Source organism: Pipistrellus hanaki (genome assembly GCF_964339955.1).
Source record: "Pipistrellus hanaki genome assembly, chromosome: 8".
Taxonomy (NCBI): Eukaryota; Metazoa; Chordata; class Mammalia; order Chiroptera; family Vespertilionidae; genus Pipistrellus; species Pipistrellus hanaki.
This window is the reverse complement of record NC_140510.1, coordinates 58465301-58479299: the sequence shown is the minus strand read 5'-3', so window position 1 is coordinate 58479299 and position 13999 is coordinate 58465301. Positions and strand designations below refer to the sequence as shown.

The following is a 13999-nucleotide window of genomic DNA, read 5'->3' as shown; positions in this document are numbered from 1 at the left end:
TCTTTAGTACCTATTGAAGTGTCTGGTACATATCATGGCACTTATAAGTATTATTTGATTTAAAAAAAAATGAATACCCAGATGACTTCAGATATAGGCAAGCAGTTGTTTCAATTGAAATAATGTTTGGTAAAACTAAGCATGTGATATGTCTTTATTTGACTCTAGTCCATTTCAGATAATTTGAGATAATGCAATGATAGTGTTTTGTTTTGTTTTTAATTTCTAAGGTGGATTAAGGACTTTAATACAATAGCTATGTACCTTTTAAGTTTCCATCATCAATGTCTGTGTAGAATTGACAATATATTAAAAACTGAAGCTAATTTTTTGTTATGTGGTGTTTCATTATTACTCTTTACCTCTTTCCCCCTTTCATGTTGCAGTCCCCACTTTTGTTTCTTTCCTGAAAGAAGTAGAATCTCCTTATGACGTCCATGATTATATTAAGAGCTATTTTGGAGACACATCTGAGGCCAAGGAGTTTGCCAAGCAGTTCCTCGAGCGTCGTGCCAAACAGAAAGCCAGCCAGCGGCAGCAGCAGCAACAGCCGCAGCCGCAGTCACAGCCACAGCAGCCGCAGCAGGTAGGAGGCAGTAGGGATTGCAGCCCTGAGCCTGAGCATTTATTCATACCTTGAAATTCTGAGCAGCCAGAAAGATGAAAAGTAAAACAAGGATACAATTTTTGTATGTTTAATGATCAAAGCTGTAGTAGATGTGATATTTTTAAATTACATATCCAGAGATCTTGATGAATTTCTCAAATAGCAAATATAACTATTCATTCACTGTTAGGCACACGACCAGCCCCATTATTAGTTAATATACATACCTCAGTCAAATTGCAAATTTTAACTTGTCATAGACCCATACATTTGGTTTAGAACAGTTAAAACCTACAAATGTTAAATCTCCAGTGCTCAGAAACCATTTAACCGAGTATTGACAATTTCCTATGTCTTTGGTGGGGATATTAAAGGTACAATTAGATCTTGCTATTCATAGTAGTGTGTTCTGTGAAGTTGCTGCCAAGACTGAATTAGTGAATACTGAATCATTGTTCCTAGGGGAAATAAAGGGTTAACTTTTTGCAAACCTTTGGTTACAACTGTTTTGTCAGTTGATCAGTATGTAACCTTATTTTATGTGAGTTTCTGTTTCAAGATGCTTTATTTAATACTAGAGGCTCAGTGCACAAAATTTGCGCACAGGGTGGAGGGGGTGTCCCTCAGCCCAGCCTGCACCCTCTCCAATCTAGGACTCCTCAAGGAATGTTAAACTGCCCGTTTAAACCCGATCTAAATGGGTCTAAATGGGCAGTCGGATATCCCTCGCACAATCCAGGACTGCTGGCTCCCAACTGCTCGCCTGCCTGCCTTCCTGATTGCCCCTAACCGCTTCTGCCTGCCAGCCTGATCACCCCCTAACCAATCCCATGCCAACATGATTGATGTCTAACTGCTCCCCTGCCAGCCTGTTTGCCCCCAACTTCCCTCCTCTGCTGGCCTGGTCACCCCTAACTGCCCTCCCCTTTAGTATTGATTGCCTCCAACAGCCCTCCTTTGCTGTCCTGTTCCCTCTCAACTGCCCTTCCTTGCAGGCCTGGTCTCTCCCAAGTGCCCTCCTCTGCTGGCCATCTTGTGGCCATCTTGTGTCCACATGGGGGCAGGATCTTTGACCACATGGGGGGAGCCATCTTCTGTGTTGGAATGATGGTCAATCTGCATATTACGCTTTTATTAGATAGGATAGAGGCCTGGTGCACGGGTAGGGGCCAGCTGGTTTGTCCTGAATGGTGTCCTGGATCAGGGTGGGGGTTCCTTTGGGGTGTGGGGCGGCCTGGGTGAGGGACCTGTGGTGATCTACAGGCCAGCCATACCCCCCAGTGACCTAAGTGGAGGCCCGGGTATCTGGAATTTATCTTCTACAGTTGAAACTTTGTAGCCTGGAGCGAAGCCAAGCCCCTGCTCACTCTGTAGCTTCCGCCATTTCTGTTGGGATTTATTTACCTTTTATAATTGAAACTTTATAACCTTGAGTGGAGGCCTAGTCCTGCCAGGGCATGTGGAAACCTGGGCTTCCTCTATTGAAACCCAAGCCTCTCAACTGCTCTCTGTGGCTGCAGCCATCTTGGTTGGGGTTAATTTGCATACTCGCTCTGATGGATTGGTGGGTGTGGCTTGAGCAGAGAGATGGTTAATTTGCATATTACTCTTTTATTAGGTAGGACTAGACCCATTGCAGGAAGATTCCTGCAATAGGGCTTCCTGCTGCTGTCACTGCCCTGCCTGCTTCCCTCCCTTCTCTACAGCCCTGCCTGCTTCCCTCCCTTCTCCCTCACCCCACTTGCTTGTTTCTCGCTCCTTTCTGTGGTGCTTGGCTTCTTTCTACACTGTCCTCATCAGTCTTTGCTCTGGCCTGGATATGCAAATTAACCACCATCTTGGTTTGGTTAATTTGCGTAGTTGCCCTGATTGGCTGATGGGCATAGCGAAGGTACAGTCAATTTGCATGTTTCTCTTTTATTAGGCAGGATAAAGGGATGGGCAAAAGTAGGTTTACAGTTGTGATTGTGAAATAGGTTATTATATTCTTATTAATTATTGTGTTATTTGTAAAACTTTTGCCTACCCCTTTATTGTTGTTTTTTAAAAATATATATATTTTATTGATTTTTTACAGAGAGGAAGAGAGAGGGATAGAGAGTTAGAAACATCAATGAGAGAGAATCATCTATCAACTGCCTCTTTCACACCCCCTATTAGGGATGTGCCCAGAACCAAGGTACTTGCCCTTGACCGGAATCGAACCCGGGACCTTTCAGTCCGCAGGCTGACGCTCTATCCACTGAGCCAAACTGGTTTTGGCCCCCTTTATTGTTGATTCCTTAATATTGAACTCACAGCCAGCACACTCTAACTCATGCCTGAATGAAGCTTACCTAACACATATATTTTCTATAAGGCACATCACAGACTCCTTGTGCTTAGGAACACTAGACAGCACTTAACACTTGGGGGCTATTTTAAGCAATGAAATCATCAACAAAAAAGGACAAAAATGTGGGAAACATGACACTAAATAGGCTAAAAAAGATGCTTGTTTACAATATGAGAGCTGAGATAGGTAGGTAGAGTATTGCTCTGATCTGCCTCAACTGTAAATGTGTACCTCGAGCAACTCAGACTTTTCACTGCTCTGGACATATACATGTCCAAAATGACCACAAAAGCACTTCTGATATTGATTTGAGGGTTACAAATAAATTACAATGAATACAGTAGTCCCACCTTATCCACAGCGGACATGTTGTAAGACCCTGTGGATGCCTGAAATTGTGGGTAGTACTGAATCCTATATGTTTTTTCCTGTACATACATACTTAATATGAAGTTTAATTTATAAATTGGCCACAATAAATGATTAACAACACTAAACAATTATAACAATATACTGTAATAGAAGTTAGGTGAATGTGGTGTCTTTAGCTCTCTGATAACAGGCCCGATACCAAGGTAGCTACTAAATGTCTAATGGGCAGGTAGCAAGTACACAGACAGCATGGTGATGCTGGACTAAGGGATGATTCATGTCCAGGGTGGCACTGAGTGGGGTGGTACAAAATATCATCATGCTACTCAGAGCAGTGCACAATTTAAAACTCATGAATTGTTTATTATTGGAATTTTCCATTTCATATTTTTGGGCTCTGATTGCTGAAACCAAGGAAGACAAAACCATCGATAAGGGCAGACTATTGTAGTGATTTTATTAATGTGGAATCCATGAATAATGAAGATTTGTTGTATAAGTTTTTTGAAAGACTAACTGGCATAATTAAGGGAGAGGCTTTAGAATATTCATATTCTTTAATCACATAATTTTACTAGAGATAATGTTTGTTTTATAGGTCACTTCTGGGAACATGCAATATACAGTGAAGTATAGGGCATTTGAAATCCATTTGAGTAGAGGACTGACAGGGATCAACTGAAGGAAAAGTGAAAGGATGTAAATATGAACAGTACTAGGAAAAATATTTTGGAGAATTACAAGAGAAGAGACATTCTGTAGCAATGCAGAAGGCCCTTTGCATTTGTGAAGTGGCTGACTTTGCTGACGTATTATAGGAAGACAAAGATCCTGGGCAAATGCATCCAGGCTCATCCTTCCGCAGGGCTTTCTCCACCCACCCTGCCTTCAGCTAGCTCACTAAATCTTTATCTCAGTGTTTTTTGTTTGTTTGTTTTGTTAATTCTCACCTGAGGACTTTTTTCCATTGAGTTTTAGGGGGAGAGAGAGATTGGTTGACGTACACATCGATTGGCTGCCTCCTGCACACGCCCCGATGGAGCCTGGATTGAACCTGCAACCCAGGTGTATGCCCTTAACCGGGAGACTCTTCGGTGTGCAGGCCAATGCTGTAAGCACCAAGCTACATCAGTCAGGGCTTGGTCCCAGTTTTGAATAAATTGCTCTAATAAGTGCAACAAGTAAGTGCGAAATATCTGGTAGATCATTTTGTAGTTGAACCAGTTGGTAGAAGTGTGGAGAATGTTTTAAGACTAGACCCCTCCTGGGTTGTCAATAGAAATGAAGTGCAGGGCATTTACTTTATTTGATATGATGGTACCAGTTCGTTTGCAGCCTAGACTCTCTGTCTAGGGGCCCAGAGAATAAAGGAACCTTCCACTTTGGATATGTGAGGCATGTAAATTGCCAAATTCATAGGTCTGCTGGTGATTTTATCTGCTGTATATTGAATTTCCTAGTGGATTGTACAGACTCAGTGCAGACCTGAGAGGTTTTGACCACTGTGCTGTCATAGCAGGGTGACACCTGGAGTTACCAAGATAGGCTTTGTGGAGGCATATCTCTTAAATAGGATGTCCAAATCTAAATGAAGGAGAAGGGTGGCTCAGTGGACTACTGTGGGATTCATAATTACCAAAATCTGTGGTATGCTTTTTCTTTGAAACTCATAGTTGATAATGTGAGGGAGGGCAATCAACCATTCTCTGAGGGTGGGCCAAGCCTACGTGCACTGTGTAACTTCACTTGTACCGTCTTGTTTCACAGGACTCCGTGTGGGGGATGAACCACAGTGCACTCCATTCAGTATTTCAGACCAATCAAAGCAACAACCAACAATCCAATTTTGAGGCCGTACAGAGTGGGAAGAAGAAGAAAAAACAGAAGATGGTTCGAGCAGATCCCAGTTTATTAGGTGAGCACAGGTCTTAAGTCTCGGCTGGGCATTGAGAGAATAGCATGTTATAGCAGTCCCATGGTAGGATTTTTTTCAGGAAGAGAAATAATTCATCTACCAAATTGATTCTTTTAACCATTCAAAATAAGTAGTAAGTATTTACTGGGTGTCTCAACGCAAGAGCTGTGCCTCATGTGCTATAGGGTCTAGATTGTATGGTGCTTTATACTTCAAAGCCTGTTTTATATTTAATATTAATTTCCCTAGAAAGCCTTTTCATTTATTTGGAAATAATGATAATGGAGAATGGTAAAAGTTATTTATAAACTTTAATGCTAATGTGTGTGGAAACTGACTATAAATCCAATTAGGTTTCAGAGAAAAGAGCCAGTGTTTGTTGATCATGTGTATCATGTGATTCTCAGAATGATTGCTTTATGAGGTGATGTTCCTTTTCCCAATGAGAAAACCCCAGCCTAGAGGATTCAGAACATTTCCCAGTCACCCAGCTGTCAGCATGGCCTGGGATTGCAGAGCAGACCTGTTTTCTTTCTACTCTTCTGTGTTACCAATAGCTGTTCTTGTCCTGTAATGAGGATCAGTGTCTTCGCACAAGGCAGCTTCCTGGAAAAGGTGACACACCTGAATTGGGGCTTTGAAAGACTAGCAGGAAGGATGGGGACTGGTGTTTCTGGGGTAATAAACAGCATAGGCAAAGCTGATGCGCTGCTAGTGTTCCTTAAATTGGCCTAACAACCTACATACAAGGATAAAATTATTAATTCATTTATGAATGTAAAATAGACTATTATAAATCATGCTGTCTGGAATAGAATGGTATGGGATGTTGGCTTGGTTAGGAGGCTGTAATATAGACCAGGTGAGTAGGGTTTTGGAATGGGAGATAGATTTGAGGAATTTTAAGGATCTCAAACTTTAAAGGAATTGTATGAGAGGCAGCCTGTTGTTTTGAACCTAAGAGAACGTGGGCTTTAGAGCTAGGAATCCTAGGGGATAGAATTGGCTGGATAAAAAGACCGGAAAGGTTTGATAGCAGGAAGGATAGTGTTGGCTTTTGCTAAAATGATAAGCAAGCACTGTGAAGTGGAGAGAGCTTTAGGGGAAATGATAGGGCATTTAAGTGTTGGATGAGTTGAGTAGGAAATGGCTATGAGACTCCAATGGAGAGACCTTCATGAGAGAGCGAATAGCACAGCAGGAGGGAAGTTTCAACCCCACTCTGCCTTGAACAGAATCCACTTTCCTCCAGAGGTTTCCTGCCCTTGGGAAAGCAAATGTTAGTAACAAAAACTAAACTTTGAGCATTGCCATTGGAGCTAATTCCTGAATGCTGGCTTTAGGAGCATGGAGATCTGGTGAAATTCTGTTCTTTCTGCCTGTCTTGAAAATTTATGTTAAGGATGGATAGAATAGTCCAAAATTTTATTTAGTTTTGACAGAGATGAATATAAATTTAAAAGTGTTCCTAAAAGTCTGATTGTGAGTTCTAGCTCAGAATCCCATGCTACTTAGCTGTAGCATTTAAAGGCTAGGCTGTCAGGAAAAAGATTCTTTTGAAAAATGAGGCTTAAGTATTGCGTTAAGTGTTTGATCTGACCCCATCTCCTATTACAGATGTAAGAAAAAAACAGGACTTAAAATCTCTGTGTAGGGGAATGAGAGGTCATTTAGAAATAGAGTTTAAGGAATCTGAATATCTTAAAGGGGAAGAAAAAAATCAACAAAGTATTAAGGAAACTCACTTGGGTAGTCTCTTAGGCCATTTTATGAAAATTTCTGTTCAACTGAACCTCATTCTGGAAATTCTTTGAGAATTACTAATTTCTGCCCTTTACCTACTCACTTTCACATATTATTGTTTTAACTTATATATGCCTTATTGATTTACATATTAAGAAAATTAATATCCGCCAGTTACAAGTTTCCCATCACAGAGAAGGAAACAGGATTTAATTTGATCCAAAAGTATCCATTGAAAAAGTAGATCAGAAGAGAGCCATGCTTCTAAAACAAACCATCAGAAGGGGGCCCAGTCTCATTTTTAAAAAATTTTTTTTTAATTTAATTTTTAAAAAATATATTTTATTGATTTTTTTACAGAGAGGAAGGGGGAGAGATAGAGAGCTAGAAACGTCAATGAGAGAGAAACATCGACCAGCCGCCTCTTGCACACCCCCTACCGAGGATGTGCCCGCAACCAATGAACATGCCCTTGACCAGAATCGAACCTGGGACCTTTCAGTCCGCAGACCGACGCTCTACCACTGAGCCAAACCGGCTTCGGCTCAGTCTCATTTTAATATCTTCCATTGTCTAACAGCTGCCATTGTGAGCCAGAATCCTGTACTTAAATATGTCAAATACAGTTGACCCTTGAATAACATGGGTTAGGGTCGTAGACCTCCTGCACAATCACAAGTCTGAGTATAATTTTTACTTCCCCAAAACTTAACTTCATTCATCCCTTGCATCTGTGGGGGATTGGTTCCAGGACTGGTACGGATACCAAAATCTGAGGATTCTCAAGTTCCTTATATAAATTGCCGTACAACAATGTATATAGTCTGCCTTCTGCATCCATTGATTCCCAGTTTCCAGTTAAAAATACTGTTTTCCATCAAGGTTGGCTGAATTTATAGATGTGAAATCCTGGGATACAAAGGGCCAACTGCATACTTATTGAAAAAAAATCCACCTATAAATTAAGTGAACCCGTGCAATTTAAACACACACAGTTATACTTTCCTTATAAAAACAGGCTCTCAACTCAGCCAGTGTGGCTCAGTGGTTGAATGTTCAACTTATGAACCAGGAGGTCATGGTTCGATTTGTGGTTAGGGCATATGCCTGGGTTGCGGGTGCGATCCCCTGTGTGGGGGTGTGCAGGAGGCAGCCAGTTAGTGATTCTCTCTCATCATTGATGTTTCTATCTCTCTCCCTCTCCCTTCCTCTCTGGAATCAGTAAAAGTATGTTTTAAAAATAAAATAAAAACAGGCTCTTGAACCTTAAAGAAATTGTGTGAGTGAGAGGCAGCCTGTTGTTCTGAACCTAAGGGAATGTGTCTTTAGAGCTAGGCTTCTTGGGCTTAAATCCTCGTTTGCATTTCCTTGGGCGTCCTGGTGTTCCAGAGCTTTCCTTTTTATCAAACGGGGAAAGTGTCCACCTTACTAGTTTTCTATGGCAAGTAAATAAGACCATGTCTGCAAAAAGCCTGGTTATCGGGTAATAGATAAATAACTTTTTTTTTTGGTCTCAGGCTTCTTCTCCTTCCTGTCTTTTTTATGGTTAAGAAATAATTTAGTTTGTGTTATTACATTTTCACTTTTATTGCCTGTAGTTCATTATTGTTTTTATCACATTTTATCTTTTCTCGAGATATAAGTGACATCAAAGAAAAACCTGCTTCAGAGTAGATTAATAGCTCATTTCATAGACTTGTTTGGTGTTTAGGTGTTTATACTTACCTAATTAAACTGTTATTTAAAAATACAAACACTAAGCCTTTCATTATTTTTAAGGGAGAAAGTCTTGTGGGCTGTGGGAACACAGTTGATGGGTAGAGCTCAGGTTGGGGTTTGGAGACCTTGATTCTCCCAGACTCAGGCCTATAAGCAGCTTGTACCACAGCTTCCCTGGTTAATAAACAGACATGCTTATGTTTTCAATTCATGATATTTTTGAGTCAAGAATGTAATATAATTAAGCTGTTTTTATTATGTAGAGCATTTTTGGTTTATTATTGGTACCTTTAAAAAGTGTATTTGTTTGAAAACTTGAACATTAGGAATAAAAAGGAGGAGGCTAAAAACTCAAATAATATTAACAGAACTGCTTTTAGACTGGAGAACATGGCTTGTTTACTTTTTGATACTCAAATAGCAGTTAAACAGTTTGGGATTTCATTTAGGGTGGATGAACTGAAAGCTTTTTGGGAGTCACTCCTTCCAAAGAGGCCCTGTAAATAACTCTATTTATCAATCTCTGATTATGGAGTTTATGGGAAAATTACATACATGTGGCTGGTGGCATTAGGTTTTCAAATGTTAGTAGTATTTGTGAGTACTGCTTGCTGCCTTCAGTGCTAGTACTCATTCTATTTTCGTTGTTATTGTTGTTGGTAAACCTCACCCAAGTATATTTTTTCCATTTTTTAGAGAGAGTGGAAGGGAAGGAGGGAGAAAAACATCAGTTGGTTGCCTCCCACACCATGACCAAACTAGGTATATGCCTTTAATCAGGAACTTAATTTGAGACCCTTTAGTGAATGAGCTGATGCACTGAGAAACACTGTCCAGGGCAGTTCTGCTATTCTAAAACAAATTCCATTTTACTTACTCAGTATTGCTAACTGAAATTCTTTCCTTTGCAGGTCTACTTAAAATAGATTGAGTTGAATAAAATACTTGAATATTTTTGTGATCTATTCTATGTGATAGAAATAATTTCTGAGGGCCCTAGGTATTTTGTAGTGGATCTATCCTGAAGCCGCCTACCTCTGAATTGCAAAAGCTCTTGGCCAGAATTTGATAGAGTTTTTGAATTAAGGGTGGTGCTGTTCCCAATAGTGAGTGGGGCTGAAGTAGTATTACTCTCACTCAGAATGTGTTACCTCTGCTTTCCTGCCCCCATTTCTTATTTTTTGTTAATCCTTACCCAAGGATTTTTTTTTTTCCCCATTGATTTTTAGAGAGAGTGGAAGGGAGGATGAGAGAGAGAAACATTGATATGAGACACATTGATTGGTTGCTTCCTGCATGCGCCAAACTCAGGCCAAGGATTGAGCCTGCAACCAAGGTACGTGCCCTTAACCAGAATCGAACCTGGGACCCTTCAGTCCACATGTCAACACTATGTCCGCTGAGCCAAACAGGCTAGGGCCCCAAATGCAGCTAAGGCCCCATTTCTTTTAAGGTATATAACCTGAATGAATTTCCCCTCTCCCTCAGGGACCAGCCTGGCCTGGCCTAGCCTGAACACACACTTATACCCCAGGTTCCTTTCCGGACTCTCTAAGGCAGTGGTTTGTAATTCTGTTTAAGCAGTAATGCTGGTATTTTTTTGTTTTTTGTTTTTTTCTCCCTAATTAAATTATATTAGAACCTTAAGAAATAAGACAAAAACAAAAATCTCTTATTTGAAGGGCAGAAAACAAAACCACTGCTCTAACCTTTATCCTTCTTTCTTCTTCCCCTGATTATTCCACCCTTATGGTGTGCTCAAAAATAAGAGACTCATATTCCAGCCTACTGCCCAGAATTGCAGCCCATTGCCTTTGAGACACATAGTTGTCTGGGTGTTGGTCACTCATTGTCAATTTTTCCTGCAGGGTTTTCAGTCAATGCTTCGTCGGAGCGACTCAATATGGGTGAAATTGAAACTTTGGATGACTACTGAGCACCTGCCAGTGGACTGGCCTTCCCCCTCCTCTCTGCTGACCATGGATTCTTCACCTCTGGACACAACACTTACCATTTACTCTTATCACTCTGCAACAAATCACAGAATCCATCATCTCAGGCTTTCTCTTCTAGCCTTTTGTGTCCAAAATCCTTTAAACCATTTCTGTTGGTGAGCATCTCAGACTGTAGATAAGTGGACCAGACCCTGTGTCTTGGGGGTGGCAGTTGGGATTACTCTCCAACAAGGCTGATTTTGGGCAGCACGTGTTTACTGTGCCGTGATTTCATCTACTGTCTCCCAGAAAGTGTGTTGGGATCTGCCAATAGCAATTTACTTTCTCTTGTCATTTTTTTCCTTTTGTTTTTCTTCTTCATTTTATTCCCCCAATAAGTGCAAGGGGTCTAGCTGGTGCAATCATGAAGAGAGTTAATGGTAACAGACATTGGCCAGCTACAAAGCGCCCATGGACTGTGACTGAGTGTCCGACAGAGACCGTCAGCGCTCTGCAGTCTGAAGGCCGCATTGCTAACTTTGGGATTGCATCAAAGAGGCCCTGAGTCGGGTGGAGTTTAGATTGGATTAGTTTGATGTTACACACCCCTCGCCTGTTCTTTCTGAGCATCCTTTCGGAGGAAGGATTCATGTTTTCTTCATTAGATAGTGACTTCCACGCAAGCTGACTTCTCCCCTGGCATACTCCAACCTGATTGGACAAAGGAGACCCTGTGGCCTGGGAGAGGGACTTACTCTTAATTTTTCTTTCTTACAAAACTGATTTTTTCCATAAATATTTTTACTTCAGAGGACTAGGACCAGTTTGTTTTTGGGCCTTTCTGCTGAAAATTGTCTCGTTTAAGAGGCAGCTAGGATCTTTACCATATGTATGAATTTGTATAATTTCATTTTGAATAGGGATAAACTTTTGCATCAGATAAAAGCTCGGAAATTCATCTGGTTCCTCAGACATTGCGTGTTTGTCTTGCTGTGGCCCTGAAAAGGTTTTGTTTAAAGATTCTGGAATGGCAAGTTGGTTGCCTTTTCTGGGGAGGATGGGAGGGGGGAAGAAGAAACATATAAAACCTGACCATCTGTAAGACCTTCATCCATGGAAACCACTATACAAGAGAATGCAGTGGGACGGAGGGATGGGATAGGATGAAGAGAAGCCTGGTGCTGGCTTCTGGTTATGGTCTCAGCATACCCTTCCCTTCAGATATAAATGTATTCAAGCCCTATTTATAAACAAATACTCTTCCTGCCTCCACCAGCCCCTCCTCCCCCACCCTCCCACGTCCCACCCCACCCCACGACACCATCTGGAATTGCCAGTCACACTTTGGTCAGGAACCATTGGACCATCCATCCCTGTGCAAGAAGTGCTGTTTGGTGGCTCCTGGTAGAGCACCTTTTCTTCCTGTCATTGCCTGAAGAGGCTGGAGTTGCTCTGAGAGCAGTTTGGTTTTGAATGATTATATTTGGTTTCTATTTTTATTATTTTGGATCACCATTCTCCCTATCCCTTCTTGCCTCCCTCCCTCCTAAACATGTACAATAACTATACAGAGACTGGTATAAACTTGTATATAGTTTTTGGATCAAATAGCATGAGGAGATGGGGAACCATTTAAAATTGAGACTCCTGCTCTCCTTTGCTTTGTAAATTCAAAAGTGGGGCGGGGGGAATGGGGTGGGGAAGAAGAATAGTTAAAATGTTTACAAAACTTTAAGCTCCCTCGGAACTTTTGCCAGTGTGGAGGAAAATAAAAAAGAACTTAAATAAAAGCTGGTAGTATTCTCTCGCCTTGTCGAGGCTGCGCTTTGCACAAAATCGTTCCCTTGGTGCCATGGAAAAACTTCAGTGCTCCTGTGAGCACCGAAGACGTGGAGGCAGCCAGAGCTTTCTCTACCAGGCTGTGAAAGTAGCTGGTTCTTGACTTGAAAATGTAGGGGTCAGGATAAACATGGGTAAGTTTGACCAAAGGGCTTTCCTTCCTTTGTATGTCCCTTCTGCCGCTCCATGGATGTCTGTTTCTCGGCCCTGCCACACCTTCCGAACCAGACTCTGCTGTATACTTGTTCAGGGAATAAATAAGGGGTGGGGGAAGGCAGATTAGAAGGGACAAAGTCGTTTTAGTCATGGAACATTCCATTTGCCTAGCTCCTACCTGTGGAATTTCCCACTTGGTGGAAAGAAACTGCTCTTCCCTAGGAATTTTTCAGTTCTCTCTTTTTCACATTTTGATTTGCTCACTCTCACTTCCAGCTGCCACGTTCTTAATCCTTTCTATAAACATATTTGCAAATTTTCTGAACTTTCTGTAAATTTCTGAACTCTTTCTGAGAGTTAAAGTATTTGTTTTGTACACTGTTTGCTTTTAGTTATTTTAACTTAAGAGATTTTAAAAACATACCCAGATAAAATAGTTTTAATTATGGAGACTTTCTCCAAGATAGTCGGGGCTGTGGTTACTGTCGCTGCATAACAAATTACCCCAGGCTGGCTTACAGCAGCCCCTTCGTTTTGTTAGTAGCTTTGTGAGTTGGGACTTGGGGAGGACTCAGCTGGGCAGTTCTGTGTTATCTCCTGGCACGCTCACATGTCTGCTGGGCTGCAGGTGTAGGAAGGCCCAGTTAAGTTGGCTGGCCAACATGGCTCACTGTGTGACTGGCAGTTGATGCTGGCTGTTGTGTGAGAACTTGACTGAGTTATGGCTGAAGGCACTCCACGTCCTCTCTAGCACAGCAGCTTCAGGTAGATAGGCTTCTTATTTGGCAGTTGACTTCCCTCAGAGAACCAGGCAGAAGTTTACTTCTGTGACACAAGCCCACTCAGATATCAGGGACTGGGATCATCCCACCCGCCTTGATGGAAGAAGTGCAAAGGTCATATTATAGATGTGTGTGTGGAATAGAGAGACGGTTGTGGTCATTTGGGGGAACAACTGTATAAAATGAGTTGATGCATATACACCAAGGAACTTGAACTTTCTCTATTGGCTCTAAGTTGAGGGCTTATTTTTTTAATGGGGAGATATTAATACCTCTGGCTTTATTTTATACTAGAGGCCCGATGCACGAAATTTGTACAAGGATAGGCCTTCCTTCTCCTGGCTCCTGACACCAGCTTCCCTCTGGCATCTGGGACCCAGGCTTCCCTCCAGCCACCAGCAGACACCCGGGATCCTGGCTTCTCTCGCAGCCCCAGCTCCGTCCGGATAGTTGTCCTGAAGGACGTCTGGTCTTATTAGCATATTGTGCTTTTATTATAGATAATGAATTTCTCTTAGGGGAACCATTTTATAAATAATATAGTGGGTATTTTAAATACATTAAAGTTGATCAGGTAGAGGAGTTAAAATTTATTTT

At 41.5% G+C, this 13999-nt stretch overlaps 1 protein-coding gene across 7 annotated transcripts in view; it reads left to right on the top strand.

Moving 5' to 3' along the window:
* GIGYF2 (GRB10 interacting GYF protein 2) overlaps nucleotides 1-11597 on the top strand; it is a 123517-nt gene extending 111920 nt beyond the window's left edge. For all 7 annotated transcript variants that reach the window (XM_084891748.1, XM_084891747.1, XM_084891746.1 and 4 more), the window contains 3 exons: nucleotides 387-586; nucleotides 5082-5229; nucleotides 10560-11597. In XM_084891748.1, the coding sequence (XP_084747874.1) occupies nucleotides 387-586; nucleotides 5082-5229; nucleotides 10560-10627 (416 nt within the window). In that variant the 3' untranslated portion in view covers nucleotides 10628-11597. The remainder of the gene's footprint in view (nucleotides 1-386; nucleotides 587-5081; nucleotides 5230-10559) is intronic.
* Nucleotides 11598-13999: the final 2402 nt, after the last annotated feature.